General features: G+C 40.0%; 1 protein-coding gene across 1 annotated transcript; it reads right to left on the bottom strand.

Moving 5' to 3' along the window:
• Positions 1-452: 452 nt before the first annotated feature.
• On the bottom strand, positions 453-14,296 carry natd1. Its single transcript, XM_035398037.1, has 4 exons — positions 14,059-14,296; positions 11,557-11,675; positions 1,786-1,973; positions 453-1,563 (listed from the first exon to the last, which is right to left on the bottom strand). The coding sequence occupies exons 1-3, from the start codon at positions 14,153-14,155 to the stop codon at positions 1,857-1,859; spliced, it is 333 nt and encodes a 110-aa protein (XP_035253928.1). The 5' UTR covers positions 14,156-14,296; the 3' UTR covers positions 453-1,563; positions 1,786-1,856.
• Between the last annotated feature and the right edge of the window lie 4,903 nt (positions 14,297-19,199).

Raw genomic sequence — 19,199 nt, 5'->3', positions numbered from 1 at the left:
CATAGGGTTTACTGTTAATTGTGAGCTGGCACATGCATTGCTCTGTATACGAACGGAACGTGGCACATTTTTAAAAGTATAAACTCTGAAACACATTTGAATATTTTTTGGGGGATCATCATCTGACCATTACCCACTGTTTTAAACACTGATGAATAAGAACACGTTGCTTTAGTTTGCGTGGGAAATGTAGGCTTTTCTTACGTTCGTCGCTGCTGTTTTTGTGTGGAGTGCAATCCATCCTTGCCATAAGGCAGATGTCACAGTAGTGCTATATTTGAGAGGTGAGAAAGTCAATCTGTGTGTGCAGGGCAGAGAAATGCATGTCTGTAGGCCCCGGCCATTTCATTTTAACACCCCCCGCTCATCTGCCTTCATTTAGATTTGTTACATTCTAAAACTGGACAGACTGAAACATGCACAATAAAAGAAATCCAAACTTCACAACAAAACAGAAGTCAGGAATTGATAAAGTTTTTAATACATTTAAAAAAAAAAAAAGAAATAAGTTGTCAACAAAAAGGTTTTAGGCATACGGAAACACAGGCAGTTTCATCTATGTCTGAAGTGTAAGCCTACTTTTCCTTGAGTCCACTGCAGACAAGTCCTGGGTGACTGGTGAGGAGGAAGCTTCTGCTTGAGGATCACATGGCATTTGATATGCTGCACAGAGACTTCCCCCACCCCCTCACACTACACAGCAACCATACAGGCATGACCCAGCAGCAACTGTTGAGACAAATCTACTGTTCATCAACTCATGTTTATCATGTTTATAAATCAAACCTTGATGACACAGGCCGGTAATATCTGATTCATTTAGAAAGTGGCACGTCTTTCGTCTTCTTGTGATACAGGATGCTGAAGGTTTGGGTACATACAGCCCAGTGTTGCTTGAAGGGCATAAATAGGGACACTCAACTGCCTCTAGATTGCTCAACGGAACCATCGAGATACATACTGAGTCCATTGGTTGACTAGAAATGTAACAGACATATGAGTTTATAGCAACAACAGAGAAATTCCTGAATTTCATGCTCTTCCAACAGTGCCCCAGACAATGTCCTGGAAGTAGCAGGAGAGGTGTCTGGGATCTGTACAGCCTGCTACTGACAGATCAGGTCACATTGCAGGCTGCTAATCCCTGCAGCACAACTTGATTAGCGTCTCAGCTGACTGTAAAAATAGGTCCCGGGTGTCTCCGCACCCAATGGCCGGCATCTCCAAACGCGCAGAGAGAAAAAACGGGCCTTCCTGAGCGTCTTGAGTGACACGACAGACGACCACGAGTCGCGCAGGTCCTCCTGCTGTCGGTGAAGCAAGCCGGCCCGCTCCATGTTGGCAGCGAGAGCACAGCCGGGCGAACGCGGGGAACACCAGCCCGTGGGTGATTTTTCTGCGCGGTGCTCCCGGTCGAAGCGCGGCGGAGGCTCCCGCGCCACGCGGCGGAGTCATTTAGCCCTTGGGGGGAAAAGAACGGATCTCTTCTGCTTTGCGCAGGTCCTGAAAAACGGATGTCGGCGGGCACGCGAGCCGCTTTCACCCTGGCCCTTTGCATGGATGCTGGTGAGAAAGGATATGATGAACATAAGGCAGATAACCACCCCTTTAATCTCGGATATCTCTCCAGTGTGTTCGAGGAGCTCGGGTAGTTACATAAATGAGGTCAGGGGATGCTCCCGCGCATGAGTGCAGATTCTCCCCCTTTTCAAAAGACAGCAACCCCCCCCATCCCTCCCCACACTACTGACCGCCCTTTACCCGCCCACCCGCCCCCAAACCCACTCAGATCTGTGTCCAAGCCCAAAGAGACAGGCTCTTCTCCCTCTCTCTCGCTCTCCCTCGCTCTCATGGCATCAGTGAAGGACACGTTCCAGGTACTGCGGGTGAGGGTTCTCCTTAACATATTTCTGGATGTACCAGCATGTAAGGTGGGCCTTCAAGTCCTCTTCTACCACAAAGTCCATGGCAGCCTGAAACACAGAAGCAGCAGTACTGAGCAAATGCTTGTCTGAGCCCGGCTAGAGGGAGCTGTTACAGTGATTAGCTCTTAAAGTGAGGCTCTTGAGCGAGCCAATCAACAGCCTTCCCTTGATTTGGCTCTATACTCCACGATTTTAGATTTTGTAATGAAATAATTAATGTGGGTAAAGTGCACATTGTCAGCTTTTACTGAAGGTATTTGTATGCACTCTGGTTTCACCATGTATAACTTTTTATACATACCCCCCATTTCAGGGCACCATAATGTTTGGGACATATTAATGTTGTGAAAATGAAAGTAGTTTTTTTAGTACTTTGCCGCATATCCTTTGCAGGCAATGACTGCTTGAGATTTGTGACTCAGATATCACCAGGTGCTGAATATCTTCTCTGGTGATGTTCTGTCAGACCTGTACAGCCATCTTCAGTTCCTGCTTGTTTCAGGAGCTAGTTGCCTTAAGTTTTCTCTTCAGCGTATGAAACTTTTGTTCAGTTGGATGCAGATCAGGCGAAAACTCCTTTGCTGCTTTAGCAGTATGTTTGGGATCATTGTCTTGCTGAAGGGTGTCCAATGAGTTTCAGGGTATTTGCTTGAACTTGAGCAGATAAGATGCTTCTGCAAACTTCAGAATTCATTCTAATGCTGCTATCAGCAGTTACATCATCAATGAAGACAAGTGAGCCAGTACCTGTGGCGGCCATACAGTACCTGCTGCCCAAACCACAACACGCCCACCACATTTCACACATGATTGGAGGGGTGGGGTGATTTGGATCTTGGGCAGATCCTTCTGGCCTCCGCACTTTGGTCTTTTCCAACAGAAGTGAATCTTGGTCTCAACTGTCCACAAGCCATTTTTCAATAACTCTAAAGGCTCTTTTAAGTACTTCTTAGCAAACTGTAACCGAGCCATCCTATTTTTGCGGCTAACTAGTGGTTTGCATCTTTCAGTGTAGCCTCTGTTGTTCTGTTTGTGAAGCCATTTGTCCCAAACATTATAGTACCCAGAAATGGGGTAGACTATGTCATTTCTACAAGGTGAAACCAAAATGTATAAAAAACACCCTTAAATAAAAGCTGAGAATCTGCACTTTAACCACATGTGAATTGTTTAATTGCAAATCTAAAAATGTGGAGTACACAGCCAAAAGAAAATGTCTTTGTCCCAAACATTATGAAACTCACTGCATATTTGTATAAAGCTTGGGGAAAAATGCTCAGAAAACATGGTTTCTTTGAACACAAAAACAAATCAACCAAATAACATTTTAAACCAGAAATTAGGCGATGTTCAGTTAAGATAGTATGGTGTACAGCATGACTTCAACTGTTTTAATTGTAATTCAATTTAAGTGTCATTATGCAAAAAATATTTGTGTCATATAGTGAATTAGTAGTAAAACATGATCTTCAAAAACAAATGAATTTCCAAACTATATTCTCTCTTTTCCCTCAAACATCACCTCTAGACCAGGAATGTGCTCCACGGCAGTTCTGCGTGTTGTAGACCTGTCCTACAGGTTCTCTATCCAAATTAATAAGGTCTGTTAGTGAGTATTAGAGGGAAAAGCATTGCTCTGAAATCCAAAATTGCTGTTGCAATGGGGCCAGCTGCATGCCTTCCGTTTTAACATAAGTCAATATGAGGGGTTTAATGACCTGGAAGAATGATGCACATAAGGGTGCTAGTGTTCAGCAGCGCTCAGTAGCGAGTCACACTATCCCGGAATGGGGTGATGAGCACGCGCAGAGCAGAGCTCTGGTCTTGCAAATGTGTGTCTTAAGACAAGCTGCTGAGCCAATACTGTTTTTTAAAACCCATTTTTTGGCTGGACCGCAACAGCAGGGCCAGCCCTACAAACGCGAATGTCTGTGACTGAGTCACTGAATGATAACATTTTAACAAGTTACACCATTGGTCGGCCGAGTTATAAAGTTACACCATTGGTCGGCCGGATGAAATGTGTTAGGTCCAGCCACATACTAGGTTTTGACCTGGTCTTGTTTAATCATGACGCAGTAATTAACTATGGAGACACTCTTAACCGCATTTCAATCATGGCATGACTACCATGAATTTGACTGCCAGAGTGATACTCAAATCTGAGGTCTTTCGTTTACCCTGAAATAAGGATCATAGATGCGCTCACAAAGAGATTCTTTTCTCAATGAACAAGACAGATGTGCACAAATAATACCAAAACCACAAAATATTGTCACCAATAGGAGAAAATGAAGAGCCAATATGGTGTCTTACATTTGAACTATTCTACGAAATACATTTTCCCATCGTAGGCCTGTTAGAGGTTAGTTGGTCAAGCCACAGAAACACAGCCCTGGTCAGTGGCCTCCCTGGGGGCAGGTTTATATTACCAACTGATACAAATGTTCAAACCAATGCATTCGATGTTGTTTCAGTTTAAACGTTTCCTTTTCTTTCAAGGGTTTCCTACTAACCCAGAGTTCTCCCTTATCAGTCATACAATCCAATAGGTGTACTGACATACTAATTCCCAAATCTGCCGGCGGTTAGCTATGCCTTCTCTACCTGCCTCAGTCAAAAGACTTTGCCTGCATGTCTTTCCAGCCAAGAGAACTTTCCAAATCTGTATATGTGAACTTTCCACAGGTCCCTTAATTATCCAATAGGTCTTGTGAATTGTTACAGGGAACAGTGAGAAATTGAAAATAAAACACCTCTCCAAACACTGTTCAGAATTGTTTTTTTTCAGTGCATAACAGCATTAACTACATGAATCAACTTCCAACAAATTTCCTAAAGTCAAATTTGGGAAGCAATACTTCAAACCTCTTAAAACCCAGTTAAAATCCAGGGCTTTTGTAAGAATCTCCATTGTCTTAAATAAACCTCATTATCTCCAAAACTATATACAGTACAGACATGGCTCAAAGCTTGAAATAAAGAGCAGATTTGCACAACAATGACCAAATCCCCTGATCCTCTGAGACTGAGTCTCACTCAGTCATCATTTCTTTTTTTGACCATACCCCAAGATATCTACAACAGCAGGAAAAATTGGAATTTATTGAGCAAAGCAGTAAAATTTCACATGTCTTATGAAACATGGGCCTAAGTGTCCCCAAATGCTCTCTAAATGGCACCAGGCCAATTGGAACATTGTAAATATATTTTTCCCCAGCTATCTTCACATACAGAAGATGATTCTATCTGGAACCCCCTGGAACCACACAAACCACATCCCCTCTTTTTGGCCAAGTCCAGTAGTCCTGTATTTTGGTGAAAAGGTGTCCTTTTGGATAACTTCTGTGCATAAAACCTATTCATAATAGTTGCCCATCATACACACACACACACACACACACTAACAATCCCTTGCTGTGCCCTCTGACCTACTTGTACTGAACTGTCAGGGAAAAGGGAGGGAGGGGGAACCAGCTGTAAGTTAATTTCAGTCCCAGGCACTACCAAAGACAGTGACAGGAATCTTTAAATGCAGGTGCCCGTTCTTGAAGCATAATACTTACTAAAAGTACTACTACTAGGGATGGGCATTTGGATGATTTTTAGTGCGTATGTATCCAGGGAGAATTTTCATATTTGAGTGCTAAACCTTACATAAATGTAGACTTTAAAATAAAAAAAAGCCTTACACAGAGTTTTAATGTGATGTATAGTTTTGACTTTAAACTAATATTTTTCCATAATTTTCGAAGTGACTGTTCAATCAAGATTGCTTAGAATCAATGACAGCCGTCAAAAAACATTGGTGTTGTCACAGCAGCTAAATAGACTGCGGAGCATGGATTTCTGAAACTAACAAACAACAAACTGCTAAAGCTGCCATTTAAAAATAAGGAATGAAACTAAACACGTTAAATCACGTGCTTATACCGTGTCACATAAATCCCCTCCCTTTTGAACACTCAAATGCTTGAGTAGTCATGCCGATCCCTAACTATTACAACAACTGATAATTATTTTTATTGCAATTATTATTTAGCCAACCAGTTTTCAGCACCCCTGGTTATCAAAGTTTTCAAAGGAATTTTACAGGGAAGTGTGAAGTGAGGAAGCTCATGTCTTTCACCAACAGCAACTTGTCTTTTGCCATCACATGCAGGCACACACACACACACACGCACAGACACACACACACACATATACACAGGCAGTGGTCTCTATAATAACTCAGTCGATTGCGCTGTGCTTATTCTCACCTCTCACCTCAGACCTGTCCGGTGCGGTTAAAACTGGCCAGGAGTTTCCTCCCACTGGCATAGAGGTACGCAACCATTCCTACCACAAGTTGACAGCCTCAAATCACAAGCTATTTATCACTATCAAAGTGATTTACCTTATACACTACATATATATATATATATAGTACAAGTATATAGTACAGGTGCTAGCATTAATCTAGCACTAATGAATATATAAGAAAAAAGCATGTATTTTGCTCTACTACCTGCCATGGATGCACAACAGGGAATTTCCCAAACCTGGTGTTTGTAACAGTGCACCTAATCATTGTTTGCAGAAATGGGACAGTAGTGGGTCGAATACACAGGCCTACATTTGCACACACATAATACATACAGCACCAGCTACATGAAGCACATATTTACGACTGACACATTCAGAAGCCGAACAAACATACTAAGCATAATCGCAATAATAAAATAGCCTACATTGTGAGCCGGAAACTTGAAGCTACTAATACAAAATAAATTATATAAACATAGTAACAAAATAAATTATATAAACATAGTAACACAACTAATAGTAACATACTGTATGTAAACAGCTAATATAGCCGGTTTAGACTCACAAGTCCTGAAGAGGATCCAAGCCATCTCCATATGCGGCTGCTTCTACCGAGTCAAAACTCTCCAGTCCAGAGTGATGGTTCCTATCACTGTCTCTATTGCCACTCTCCAATTCCTTCAATGCTTCCTTCAAAGTCTCCCTATCAGTTCTGCTTGCCATGATTTGGCTTTTGCAAGCACATGCCTAAAATTCTTATGAACAATAGATAGCGTGTGCATAAAGCAGTACATCGTGTGTACTGAAAAATCATCCTTCGAGTTGCTGGTTACACAACAGAATACCTCAGTGAATACTTCAGCTAGAAGGAAGCTGTAAACTAATTTTGAAAGCTGCGGGAATTATCTTGAATACAAGACTGTCAGGTGACTGGAACATATAATGGGGTTTCCAGCAAGGGCTAGAGTCATGATGGGCAGATCATAGAGATGGCAGATTTTTCCAGGTAGGAGCTTGCTTTCAGGTGAAGTACTCAGCACTGGAATGCCTGAGTGAGAAATTAGGATATTCACTGTTGGTAAGGTAAGAAGTTCCTTATTTAGAAGGACACCACTTTTTGCATTTTAAGTAGTATTCACATACACAGACATGCTCATTTTAGGTGCCCCAGAAAATGCATTCAGCTCAATTAATAATGCATCAATTTTTCCTAGCCTATGTACAAACATTTGATTAATTTGTTTGGGCTCAGGGGGTACTTTGTTTATTTAAATCCCAGCAGAGAAGGATTAGCAGCCTGTGTCTTGTTGTAGACATTATTTGGATGATAAACTATCGTAATCATCAATCTGGGGTGTCAATTTCAGCTGTCCTTTGAGAGGGGGTACTTACTGCCTTGTCATTTCTTATGTCTAGTAGTTTTACTGATCCAGATGGGGTTTTTTTGCATTGAAGTGCAAAGCATCCAACGGTATAAAGGTTATAGGACTGCACCTTGAATCAGTGACCGGCAAAAGCAATAATTTAAAACAATGTTATTGTTAGACACTTGCATCTAACTTCATGGCCTTTGGGCTTTAAGGGTTTAATACTGAACTACCGAGGATTCAATTACTGCTGCCACAAACTTTCACTTTAAATTGGACTGTTTCTATGGAGACCTTGGTCCTCTGGTTGAAATCCTTTAGCCCAGCTCTTTTCAAATCATTTCACTCCACATTACCATGAAGCCCCTTGCCAGCTACAATATTAATGCAGGCGAGCCATCAATAATTTAAATATGCTCATATCAAATGGCAAAATAAAAAGCCTGATTTATTCTCCTGCTGTTCTGGGCTAAAAATAGTTTCATTAGGGCAAGTGATGCTGTGCAGATCTGAACTTCCTGCTGGCATTTGTGCTGCAAACTGGGCACTGCTGACATCACCTAGTCTGTCTAGAAACTGAAGGAACAAACTCTTCAACAGAGTGGCAATGTGTGCTAAAGGCTGAACACCAGTATACCGACCTATACTCACTTTACTCTTGTATTAGTAATAACGGACGTTTCATTTTCCCCAATTAAGTGCTACAGATTTGGTGCGTAGAAAGAGAAAGCAAAGAAAAAACCTGGCACTGAAAAGGATGGCCCCAAAGCACCGGCCCATCTGGTAGCAGTATATATAACATGCTGTCAACAGAGGAACCTGCATCAATATTTGTACAGAGAGAAGAGAAGAAAGACATTCCCAGGCTTCCAGGGAGTAGAGGAATCCAAGGGCACACTGACTCTTTTAACTGCACGGTTTATGTTAAAGCTGACCCTGCCATGTCGGCCAGCCTCGTTCCGTCTGGCAGAAGTCGCTCTGGAGTCAATGCCAGAACGCGCTCTCCGCTCTGGGACGGACATGCTGAGCACAAGCCAAGCAGCCGTACAGGAGACGCACTTAAAATACCAGCCTATATCTGTGTCACTTTACTGACAATACTGCTCCAATTCTGCACTGTAAGCAACATCTTACAACATGTCCAACGGTCTCCTCAAGTCAAGTATATGAGACCTGGAAACCCAGAAAAACACATTAAGTATTTTTTAAAAATACATCCAGGGATGATGGTCACAAAATGGAATTCGTTTCTCCTGATCAACACACTTCTATTAAGGTGCACCTCTGTGTGAATAATGCTGCTTAGCAGCTTAAAAACATGGAATGCATAACGTTGCCACGATAACGTTTCCAGCAAAGCTAGTAGCTTCTCTTGTTCACACAACCCATGACTATGTGTTATTTAAAAAAGTTCACAGTTCATTAGCGCATGAAGGTTCCAGTAATTGCTGTCTGAGGGGCTGTCAAATATGTTGAATATGCATGAGGAGCCAAGGACTGGGTGGAAGTAGGTCAAGATCATAACCGAGACCAATAAACTCCTGATGTTTTGTTTTCCAAGTTTGTCAACTTTGTGTTTTGTGAGCCACTAAGCTTGCTAATGATAAGTACTTTGCTAATCATGATACACATACACCTACAGGAACTTCAGAATCTTTCATATAAAGCAATCAAATTATATCAACATGGAAGTGTGGTGGGCGGCACGGTGGGGCAGTGGGTAGCACTGTCGCCTCACAGCAAGAAGGTCGTAGGTTCGAATCTCGGCTTGGGGCCTTTCTGTGTGGAGTTTGCATGTTCGGTTTCATCCCACAGTCCAAAGACATGCAGGCAGGCCAATTGGAGACTCCAAATAGCCCATAGGTATGAGTGTGTGAGTGAATGGTGTGTGTGCCTTGGAATAGATTGGCAGCCTGTCCAGGGTGTATTCCTGCCTCTCGCCCAATGCACGCTGGGATAGGCTCCAGCACCCCCCCATGACCCAGCTCAGCATAAGTGGGTATAGACAATGTACAGATGGATGGAAGTGTGGTAGTGAAAGCATATAAACTACTGCGTAGCTAGTTAGCAAGGTGTTGCTTATTTGGTGTGCATGCTCTGTTTTTGCAGTAGTACGAAACATTAGAGCAGGATGGATGTCTCTTAAGAAAACCAGTTGAGTTTTGCATGCTTGGATCATTAATGCTATAGCTTTCTTCTCACTCTTCAGCTCCATAACATTTTGGAGTAAGGCTGCATGTGGGAAAAATGTTCTTGGCACTCATGCACTCATGGTGGGACTCAATGAATGTATACACCCCCAATTGAATGACACCCAATGAACCAATCAGCTTGCTTTTCCAGGTCTAAACTGAAAGAAATGTGAACTGGAGGAGCTGGTTTGCAAAGACATGAGTGAAGAAGCTGGAAGATCTGAAGAAACAAATCAGTGAAGGATCTGAAAGAACTCCAGAACCTTTTGCCAACACATTAGTGAACAAAGTGAAAGAACTGCAGGGCCTGGCAGAATCATTTGTGAACAGGAGGCAGTCTGCAAGGTCAGTAGCCTTGTTGTTGTCTTTTCAGTGCATAGCTGAACAACTTTTGATATGTAGGCTATAACGTGCGCATATTCTTTTATTCTTTTCACATACATTAACTAGTCTGATCATTTGAAAGCTGGATGCACAATAAACAGACACCCTCACATGCATTCATTCCATCTAAAATCTTTCTCAGGTCAAACTGACAAAATACAATTTGCCAGCAAAGTGTTTATTTTTTCTATATAGTTATAGTTTCATGTCGGTGTTTTTATTAATATTTATTCATTTTGCCTCAACTTGCCTGATAACGTTAAATACTGTGTTCTTTTGATTTATAATATGAAAAGGACAGAAAAGTAGTAATAAAAAACCATAAAGATATACCACAAACTTTAGAGGTACAATGATCCACTTAATTGCACAAAATATTAATAAAATGTAATCAGTGATAGAGGGTATTTTCAAAACTCATGTTCAAATTGGCTAAATTGCATTTTGCCGAGGGATTTAAATACAGGTCTCAAAAATGTGCTAATAAATTTAGGCACAAGCAAATGAAATGAAACCTTTTTCAATGAAATAAATAGAGATTTAATTTATTTAAAAATATAAACTTACTTTAACAGACCACAATTAAATTAAAGTGAGTGGCAGGGATTAAATTTTTTAAACAACTGGATGCATATCTGTTGGCTTGAGGCACCAGCTGTGCCGCTACAAGGAATTACAGAATGAAGAGCCAAATCTCTTGCAATGGACCATTCATGGAATGTGCAAATGAATCATATAGAGAAACAATAAATATGCCAATATTAACCTAAGGAAAACCTGACAAGCAGATACTTGGTAGACTTTGGATCGCAGGTTACAAACTACTCGTAATCAGTTAAACTGTAAACTTTTGTCTGTGCTGTAAACTTTTGGCCTTAATCCCTAAACAACGCTTTAAAACCTTTTACACACAAGCAAAAGATATGGAACAGAAAAGAGGATTTGGCGCTTCTGGTTAGTCTTTCATTGAGAAAAGACTCAAAGGCCCCGTGTACAGCCTGGTCCATCCAGTCCTAGACTTAAGCTGGTGCAGACTTCCTTACTGGTACTGTCCCAGACTACGGCTTTACTTCCCTACTGAATTCCAGCTTAAAACAGCCTAAGCTTGCCAAGCTGGTTTAAGATATGTTCTCGACACTTCTCGCTGGTTTTAGTTGGTCGACCAGCTGACCATTCTATAGTCAGCTAGTCCCCCAGGTCTGGCCAGCAGCTGACTCTACCAGCCACAGACCAGCTCTGACCACCTAAAGCCATCTTAGAATCCCAGCTGGCCTTAGCTGTAATTTTCAGCAAGGCTTGCAATAAAACAAATAAAGAATTCCTCTTCTGTAGGTGTTGCAGTACTTGGTTTTTAAATGCTCGTGATGCACAGTCTGAATGTACCTTGGCTAAGTGCTTAGCAATCCCTCTTCCTCTGTAGGCATCTGGCACCTCTGTATGCTGCAGGTCCACCGTTCTCTTGCCCACATACTCATACAACAGCACAGCACGGTCATGAGAGCCTGCAGGAGACAAGAGGTAACACAATTTTCAGTTGTGTGAACCTATGAGGAAAAACTAGTTGAGTTGAGCCTCTACAGTCTGATCACACCTTTTTTTGCCCAAACACAGTTGGGTAAGGAAAAGAAAAAAAGATAAACTTCAAACTTCCCAAAACATGATGGTCAGAATTATTTTGCCCGCTCTCACTTTGAGATGGTAAACAGGCTCAGGGTACAGTAAAGAGTAAGCCAGATAAAAATGGGTCTTGTGCACAAGATCATCTATGGTGCTGTTCCCAGTTATTTATCCATTTTAAGCTTGTCAGAGATGTCAATGCTGATGACACAAGAGAGAGGGCCACTGATATTGTCCCTTTCATATTTAAGTCCCGTATGGGCAAGGAGACCTTTGTTGACTCTGCTGCCTTTCTGGGGAATAAACTTCCAAAGAACCTAAAAGAAATCAGTCCTACAGGCAGGTTCAAGTCCTTATTAAAAAGATGGCACAGTAGGGTGTGTTTCACTGAATGCAACTGCTCATTTTTATTTATGCTACTGCTGAATTTCTGTATAGTCTTTTAGTTTCTTACTGAGTTGTATTCTGTTGATTTATATTGTACAGTGATATATGTAGCTAGTTCCACTGAATTATGACAATATGTATTTTGAGATTATAAGTGATTGTAGGATACTGACATTATTGTTGAACTATGGATGCAGGCCAATTTGTCATGTGTCCCCCTCCATCCTTGAGAGTTCTTAAGATTGGTGCTTGATGATGATCCCGCTTGAACTTCCTCTTGTATTTTTCTGATGGTTATCAAATAAATTCAATCAATGTTCGATGATATTTAAATATGTATGCCTTTACAGTGTTGTGTTAGATAATGTTTTTATTTAAGGAGACATAAGATTTGTTATGAGCGTGAGCCAGTAAACGTACAGCACACGCGAAAGATGAATATTAACATATCCTGGCAGCATATTTTTAAAATTAATACTACTGAATTCAGACATTAAATTTACATTGCTAACGAAAGAACAATCACAGTGCACGACGTCCAGTGTGCAATCACACTGCCCTCCTCACTAATCATAGCACGTGTTCCTCTTTCAGTTTGTCCATAGGTTTTGTCTATGGGTGGAAACGTAGGCAACACAATTATTGTGAGATATGAATCACAATCACTCAACGGCAGATAATAGGAACATACGTGGAAGGGACTGCTGGAAGAACAGACAAAAAAAGTGGTTACTCTTCGCTAGCACTTACCCACCGCTAGATAGCTTAACTAACGTTAACAACAGTCGATGACCAATATTTGTTGTCCTCACACTTCATGGCCACAACATATACAACTGCTAACGTTAGCTGGCTAACGCTAACTTCCTGTCTTTATTGAGGTATCTAAAGTTTCAAAGACTTTCACTAATTCATTAATTCGTCCAATATATAGCTATCATCGGTTAGCATAACGCTGTCATTTGTAGGCTTTTACATACTTCATTTTGGGGTTAACGTTAGTCAACATTTCAACAGAAACAGTCCTGACAGTTTTGAACGGAAACTACTCTGTACCTGATTGTACCTGCAACGGCCCTTCGCCTTGATATAGAAATGGGTCGTTTACTTTGATTTCTTTAGTAGGTGTTCAAAATATTTCGTGCCCAACTAGTCACGTAATGTCACACTGTCCAATATAGCTAGCTACACATATGACGTTAGCAAGTCCATTGTTTTTTATAAAACAGTCAGCTAACTGTCTAGTTAGTCCATCTATCTAAAAGGTTCGAATGCATCTCTCAACAATTTGTGAGATTACGCTGGCTAACTAGCCAGCGTTAGCTATAAAAATCAAACAAACAGTTCAAATTCTGACTATATTAAGCAGAATCACAAGTTAAAATAAACTTTAAAAAATCTACAACCAGCAAGCTAAACTACGTTTTACAAGCTACAGAACATAGCATAGCTTGCTTATCATACCTAAAACCCGCAAGTTTGATAAACTAGCTACCTATTCAAGCTACCTAGTCTATTTGTTTCATATATAGCTAGCCAGCTAGCAAACTACGCGGAAGTAGCTAAAAGGAATGAAAAGTATAAAACAATGAGAACATTTCGATTCGTGTCAAGATATTTGTCATATACATTATGAAACACTGTTGCATTGCTGAGAGATCGCTTTCTAACTTGCAAATTAACGTTTACTATCAATGGATCAATAAAATGTGAATAAAATTAGCAACCTCAGTAGAAAGCTAGCACGACAGCAGCGTTCAAGCTAGCTAGCACTAGATAACAGCTAGCTAACAGTGGCAGTATAGATTCTAAAAGATGGTGGGGGGAGCTTGGAGGGGGGCTAAAAGAAAGTACATTTAAACCTCGTTTTCTGTACTTTACCGTTTAGTCTAACTGTGAATTGTCGTCGTTTTCGGTCGTGCTCCACTGTGATCGGTGTGTTGAGTTCGAGGACATTAATCTGTGCTGCCTGTGCCATGTTTTTCTTTTTCAGTGTTGACAAAATTTGCGGCGTGATAATCACTGAGCAATGAAGGTAGGCGAATTACAGCGGAGAGAATTCATGGTATACGCCGCAAACTGACAGGGTGGACTGAACCACACATAGTTCAACCCTAGAAAATCAGCTGTAGGATCACGTGGCAAAGACTAACCAATGAACAACCCGGTAGAATGTTTTGATACGCTGCATTTTATCTTTAAAGGGACACGGCCATAGAGCGTATACGACTGTGAATTGTCTTAATTTTTGCATTACCTTTGTTTACTTAATGTAAAATTCTAAGCATTACAGATTTTCAGACATTAGGATTAAGGTTTATAATTATAATTTATTATTATTTTAGTACCACCACTCGATGCATTGAGGGAAATGAATCCCCTGATTGTGGGTGAGCCTTTGACGTTTCCACAATATTGAACATAAAAAACAACCAGGACAATTAGCAGATTAAAGGCAAGTTTTAGTCTCTCCTATTTCAAGTCCGGAGCCCCATTTAACGTCTGTGTTTACTGGGATTCTTTCAGACGTGTTGTGAATGACAATCCTGAGACCAGACATACGTCACCAAAAAGCTGTTTTAGTGTAAGAAAAGCAGCGACATCCCCCCATATATGTGAACAAAACACATGGATGGGTTTTCTCCGAATCTTCCATGTGCCATTCGTTATAGTCCGTGGTCAAACCATTGTTATACACAGTTCTGTGGACCCACGTGATTAAGGTAGGCTACTGTGCCTTTCGCTTCTGATGCCAGGCCTAACTACACATTAGTCAGAAGAATGACAGGTACACCGACGGATAATGGTAGCACAAGTATTAGCCATGTCAGAGCTCTTGCGATCACGTTTCTATCACTCAACCTGATTCCCAAGTGAACATGCAAAGTGCAAGTGAGTTGGTGTTTTACCTGCGTCACGTAGTCAATGTTGATGGATGGGAAGGATTTAAGAAAACTAATATTGATGATATACGCCTACTTCATTGTCATTAGCCTGCCAATCACTCCAATTATTTTTTAAAGAAACAAAGCCTGTTTTTAGGCTGCATGCTTAACTTAAGTAAGTTAAGCTGTTAAATTAATATTCAGTTAGGACACTCCTTACTTTCTTTATTGTTTATCGCTCATATATTTATTGATTAGTTAGGCAAAACCTTCATTACTTTACAAATTTCAGTCTCTTGTAAACTGCCTGCAAAATGTTTTATCCATTTCATTTCAGTAGCCATGGAAAGGTGACTGTGCACAGAATGCAGTGGTGTTTTTCAAAGAAAGCTTGCAGTTAAACAAGACAATACCATCAAGTCCACATTTATTTTCATTATTTGGGACTGGAAAACCCTGAAATGTGCCTGGGAAATTTCCTGTATCTGCATAAGGCAATTATGTAATTTGGTGCACAATCTAAATTAGGCTAGTGTCTTTGGATTTACATTTGCCTGTGTTCTTCAAATTTCAGTTACCCTCAAAATAAAGAGACAGTATTTTTGAGTCAAAAATAGTCAGTCTTAATTTTGAAGCAAGTGAATGATTAGTTTTGGTTCCAAGATAATGGCATGGAAACCTACTATACAACCTGGGATTGGTCTGCTACAGGTGTTTAACCAAGGCCCTTACTGTCCACTCAGTTCAACACAAGATATGATTAGCCTACTGCATAAGGCCATCCGCATGCTAACTCACATCTCTGATACACAATGCAGAGTAACACAGTTCTTGGAGATGGTCATAAAACTATTCAAGAAAAGATAAAAACAGTTATACTGACCAGCGTGACAATTGTACAATGAACTGGGTGGCAATGAACAATGAATGAGGCGACAGTGTCATACAATGGGTAAGGAGCTGGTCTTGTAATCTAAAGGACACTGCCATTGTACCCTTGAGCAAGGTCCTTAACCTGCATTCAGTATATATCCAGCTGTATAAATGGATGCAATGTAAATGCTATGTTAAAAAAAAAATGTTGTGTAAGTCGCTCTGGATAAGAGCATCTGCTATCTGCTAAATGCCTGTAATTTAATGTAATGAACTGTTAAACCTTTTATGTGTGTTTGGTGATCAATGACAAATAAGACCATGATATAAAAATGTCATATTAAATTAGGTATTTTTCAGCCAAGGACAAAAACAAGCAGATAGAGAATGTAAAAGCACCAAAAACAGTAGTCATAAGTTACTGAATAAAAACTATTGTACTGTGCATTAAACTTTCTGATAGGTGATTATTATGTTCTCTTCAACCAGGAACTAGCTAAATAAGTTGAACAGCTGCAGTAACTAGCTAGTTTGTTTACTTTAATGTATAAAGATGGTCCGTAGTTTACTTTAAACCCAGATTTTAATATTAATGATGTATTCCCAGAAAGAAAAATTGAGTAGATGAGTGTGTAGTTGCATTTGTGTGTTTTTCTAACTTCAGGTCACTTTCTGTTATAAAATTGAACTGATTAACTCACAGGGAAAAGCACTCCTCAGATGATGGGAGAGGTATTGTGCTGCACAAATTGAATGATTTGGAGACAGAGGAGTGATGATTAGTTCGTTTTTCTTGCTGGCTATTTGACTGCACAATGCAAGAGAAATATCAGAATTTACAATCAGTTAAAACTTTACATGTGGAAAATCCAAGATGAACATAGGTGTCATAATGCATTGCCAAATTATCAGTAAGTTCATGAATAGGATAACGATAGTTGGCTTTCACCTAGTACCAAATATGCTATCATACTAATTTCAAATTTAGAAAACTTTCATAATTCAAAACATATAATTACTATAAATAGCTGAGCAGGGTAAAATGATTAATGGTATATTTAAAAAATATTTGTTTTGTGCAGCGACAGGCAATAGTTATGAAGTGTATTATTTGATTTTTGTTTTTAATCGTTAAAGGTTGTGACTACAGTTTTGAAGCGAGAATTCTGAAAGCAACCTTTAACTTTTAAGAAAATTGGAATCATAAGATTCAATCTGACAGTTTTGTAAAATAAAGAAGTTAAATCAAGTCAATTAATTTAAGACTGCTCTTTGTTATGTAAAGTCATATGATCGAACATCATCTACATTTTGAAACATTAAAACTTACACTAAAATGACTCTGGCAAAAGCATTACTGACTAAATGATGTAGGGAATTTCCAAGTAATGGAAAGCCTATGACAAGATTGGCTTTTATTTTAGAAATAAATCTTGTTTTACTTTCAATGCCAAGAAGAAACTTGTGGAAGCTACTTTTCTGTCTATGATTGATTACGGTGACATATTGTATATGCATGCAGCCTCCTCCATTTTACGGAGCCTTGATTCAGTGTACCATGCATCTCTACGTTTCATTACAAATGCGAAGTCCCTTACTCACCATTGCATTCTTTATGATTTGGTGGGTTGGACATCATTGACCACTCGCAGACAACAGCACTGATATATCTTTATCTATATAGCGATACTGGGTAAACTTCCAGCTTAGCTCTGTACTTTTCTCTGTCTCAGCTCTGGTAGTTACCAGCTGCGCTCCTGCAAGTGGTTGCTTTTTAATGTTCCCCAGGTTTTGACAGATCTGATAAAATTCATAGCATTGGTTTATATTTTAAAAGTGTTGGCAGACATGAACCGACAAATGCAGCATGATGTCAAAACACACCGCATGGAGGAGCACAGACCCCAACACTGAGATTTTGGCACCAAGGAGATTTGGTAACATGATGCAGCATTCTGCGCACTGCTGTAGAGCAGCAAGTGGCCATAAAGAAATGTGATGATACAGATACAGCTTGATGAATCATCAAGAAGTGAGACTATTCGTCATAATCTTCCAGTCTAACCATCGGGTCTGCTATCACCTGGAAGAGATTTTGATGATTTTAGAGGACCAATAGGACATTCCTACCCTCTAAAACCAAAATAGAAATTCAATGCGTAGCGTAGTGATCATAGATTTTCTATGGCAGCGCAGTGCCATAGAAAATGTCATCCTTTGTACAGGTAGTTGACCAAGGTTCTGACTCACTGGAGGTGTTAGAGCAGGTCAAATTCCCATAAAACGGACTTTCATCTTACATCTTGCTGCCAAGCACCCCTACATCTGATTGGCTACAATTAATTATGTACCCGCATTGATTGCCTAAGTAGTCATACCAAAAGGCTACTTCTCAGTTAGCCTTCCTGGTTAAAGGTAAAATAAATAAAGATAATTGCCCCCTAGTGTATATGGCATGAGTTAGCCACGTACTGTACACTATATAGGGGTAAAATATGGTGAAAATGGTGAAATGATTGGCTTTAGGGAATGGAAGACATTATTCAATTTTATAACTGCAACAGTTGTTATGGGTTGCTGAGGATGAATTCTGCTCAGTACATTGTTGTCAGTTATGGCCATAATCATTGGTTCAGCAGAAAATGCAAACACAACAACAGGGGCAATTACCTCCACAAGCACAAAAGGTCTCACATTTGCACACAATGCAAGCAAGCACAAGCAGGTATATATGAGTCACGAGAAACAATATACTTATCACTGAATAACAGTAAACACTTTTAAATCCAACTGCAAAATGGATTTAAATGATAAAAAGGCAGTCACCCAGCACACAGTAGTCAAATTACCAACCTTTATTTTGACGCAAAGGTTGTTTTTGTATTTTGCGAAATACAACTTTTTTGGTATAATTAATTGATTAATTGTTTTTAATAACACAACTTGACACAAGTACAACACAACAAAATGTCAATCGTTTTCTTGGGCATTTTGTGGCTGAATAGTATGAATTAATAACCTTATATTTAAAATCACACCTATGTGGTCTGGTTCGGAAGCATAAGTTGTGTGATATGAATGTACATTATTACACGGATAGATACAGCATATGTTCATCAGAAAGACATGAACGATAAGAAACGCATGGAAAGTTTATAACTTGCTAAATACGTTCATTTCACCAGCAGGCGGATATTGTGAGAACCACTCTAGCACCCAGCAGTGCTGGTAGCTTTAAAAACTTTTAGGAGGAAAAAAACCGTT

The sequence above is a fragment of the Anguilla anguilla genome, chromosome 2, assembly GCF_013347855.1.
Source record: "Anguilla anguilla isolate fAngAng1 chromosome 2, fAngAng1.pri, whole genome shotgun sequence".
Classification (NCBI taxonomy): Eukaryota; Metazoa; Chordata; class Actinopteri; order Anguilliformes; family Anguillidae; genus Anguilla; species Anguilla anguilla.
The sequence above is the reverse complement of the archived record's forward strand: the minus strand, read 5'-3'. Positions and strand labels throughout refer to the sequence as shown.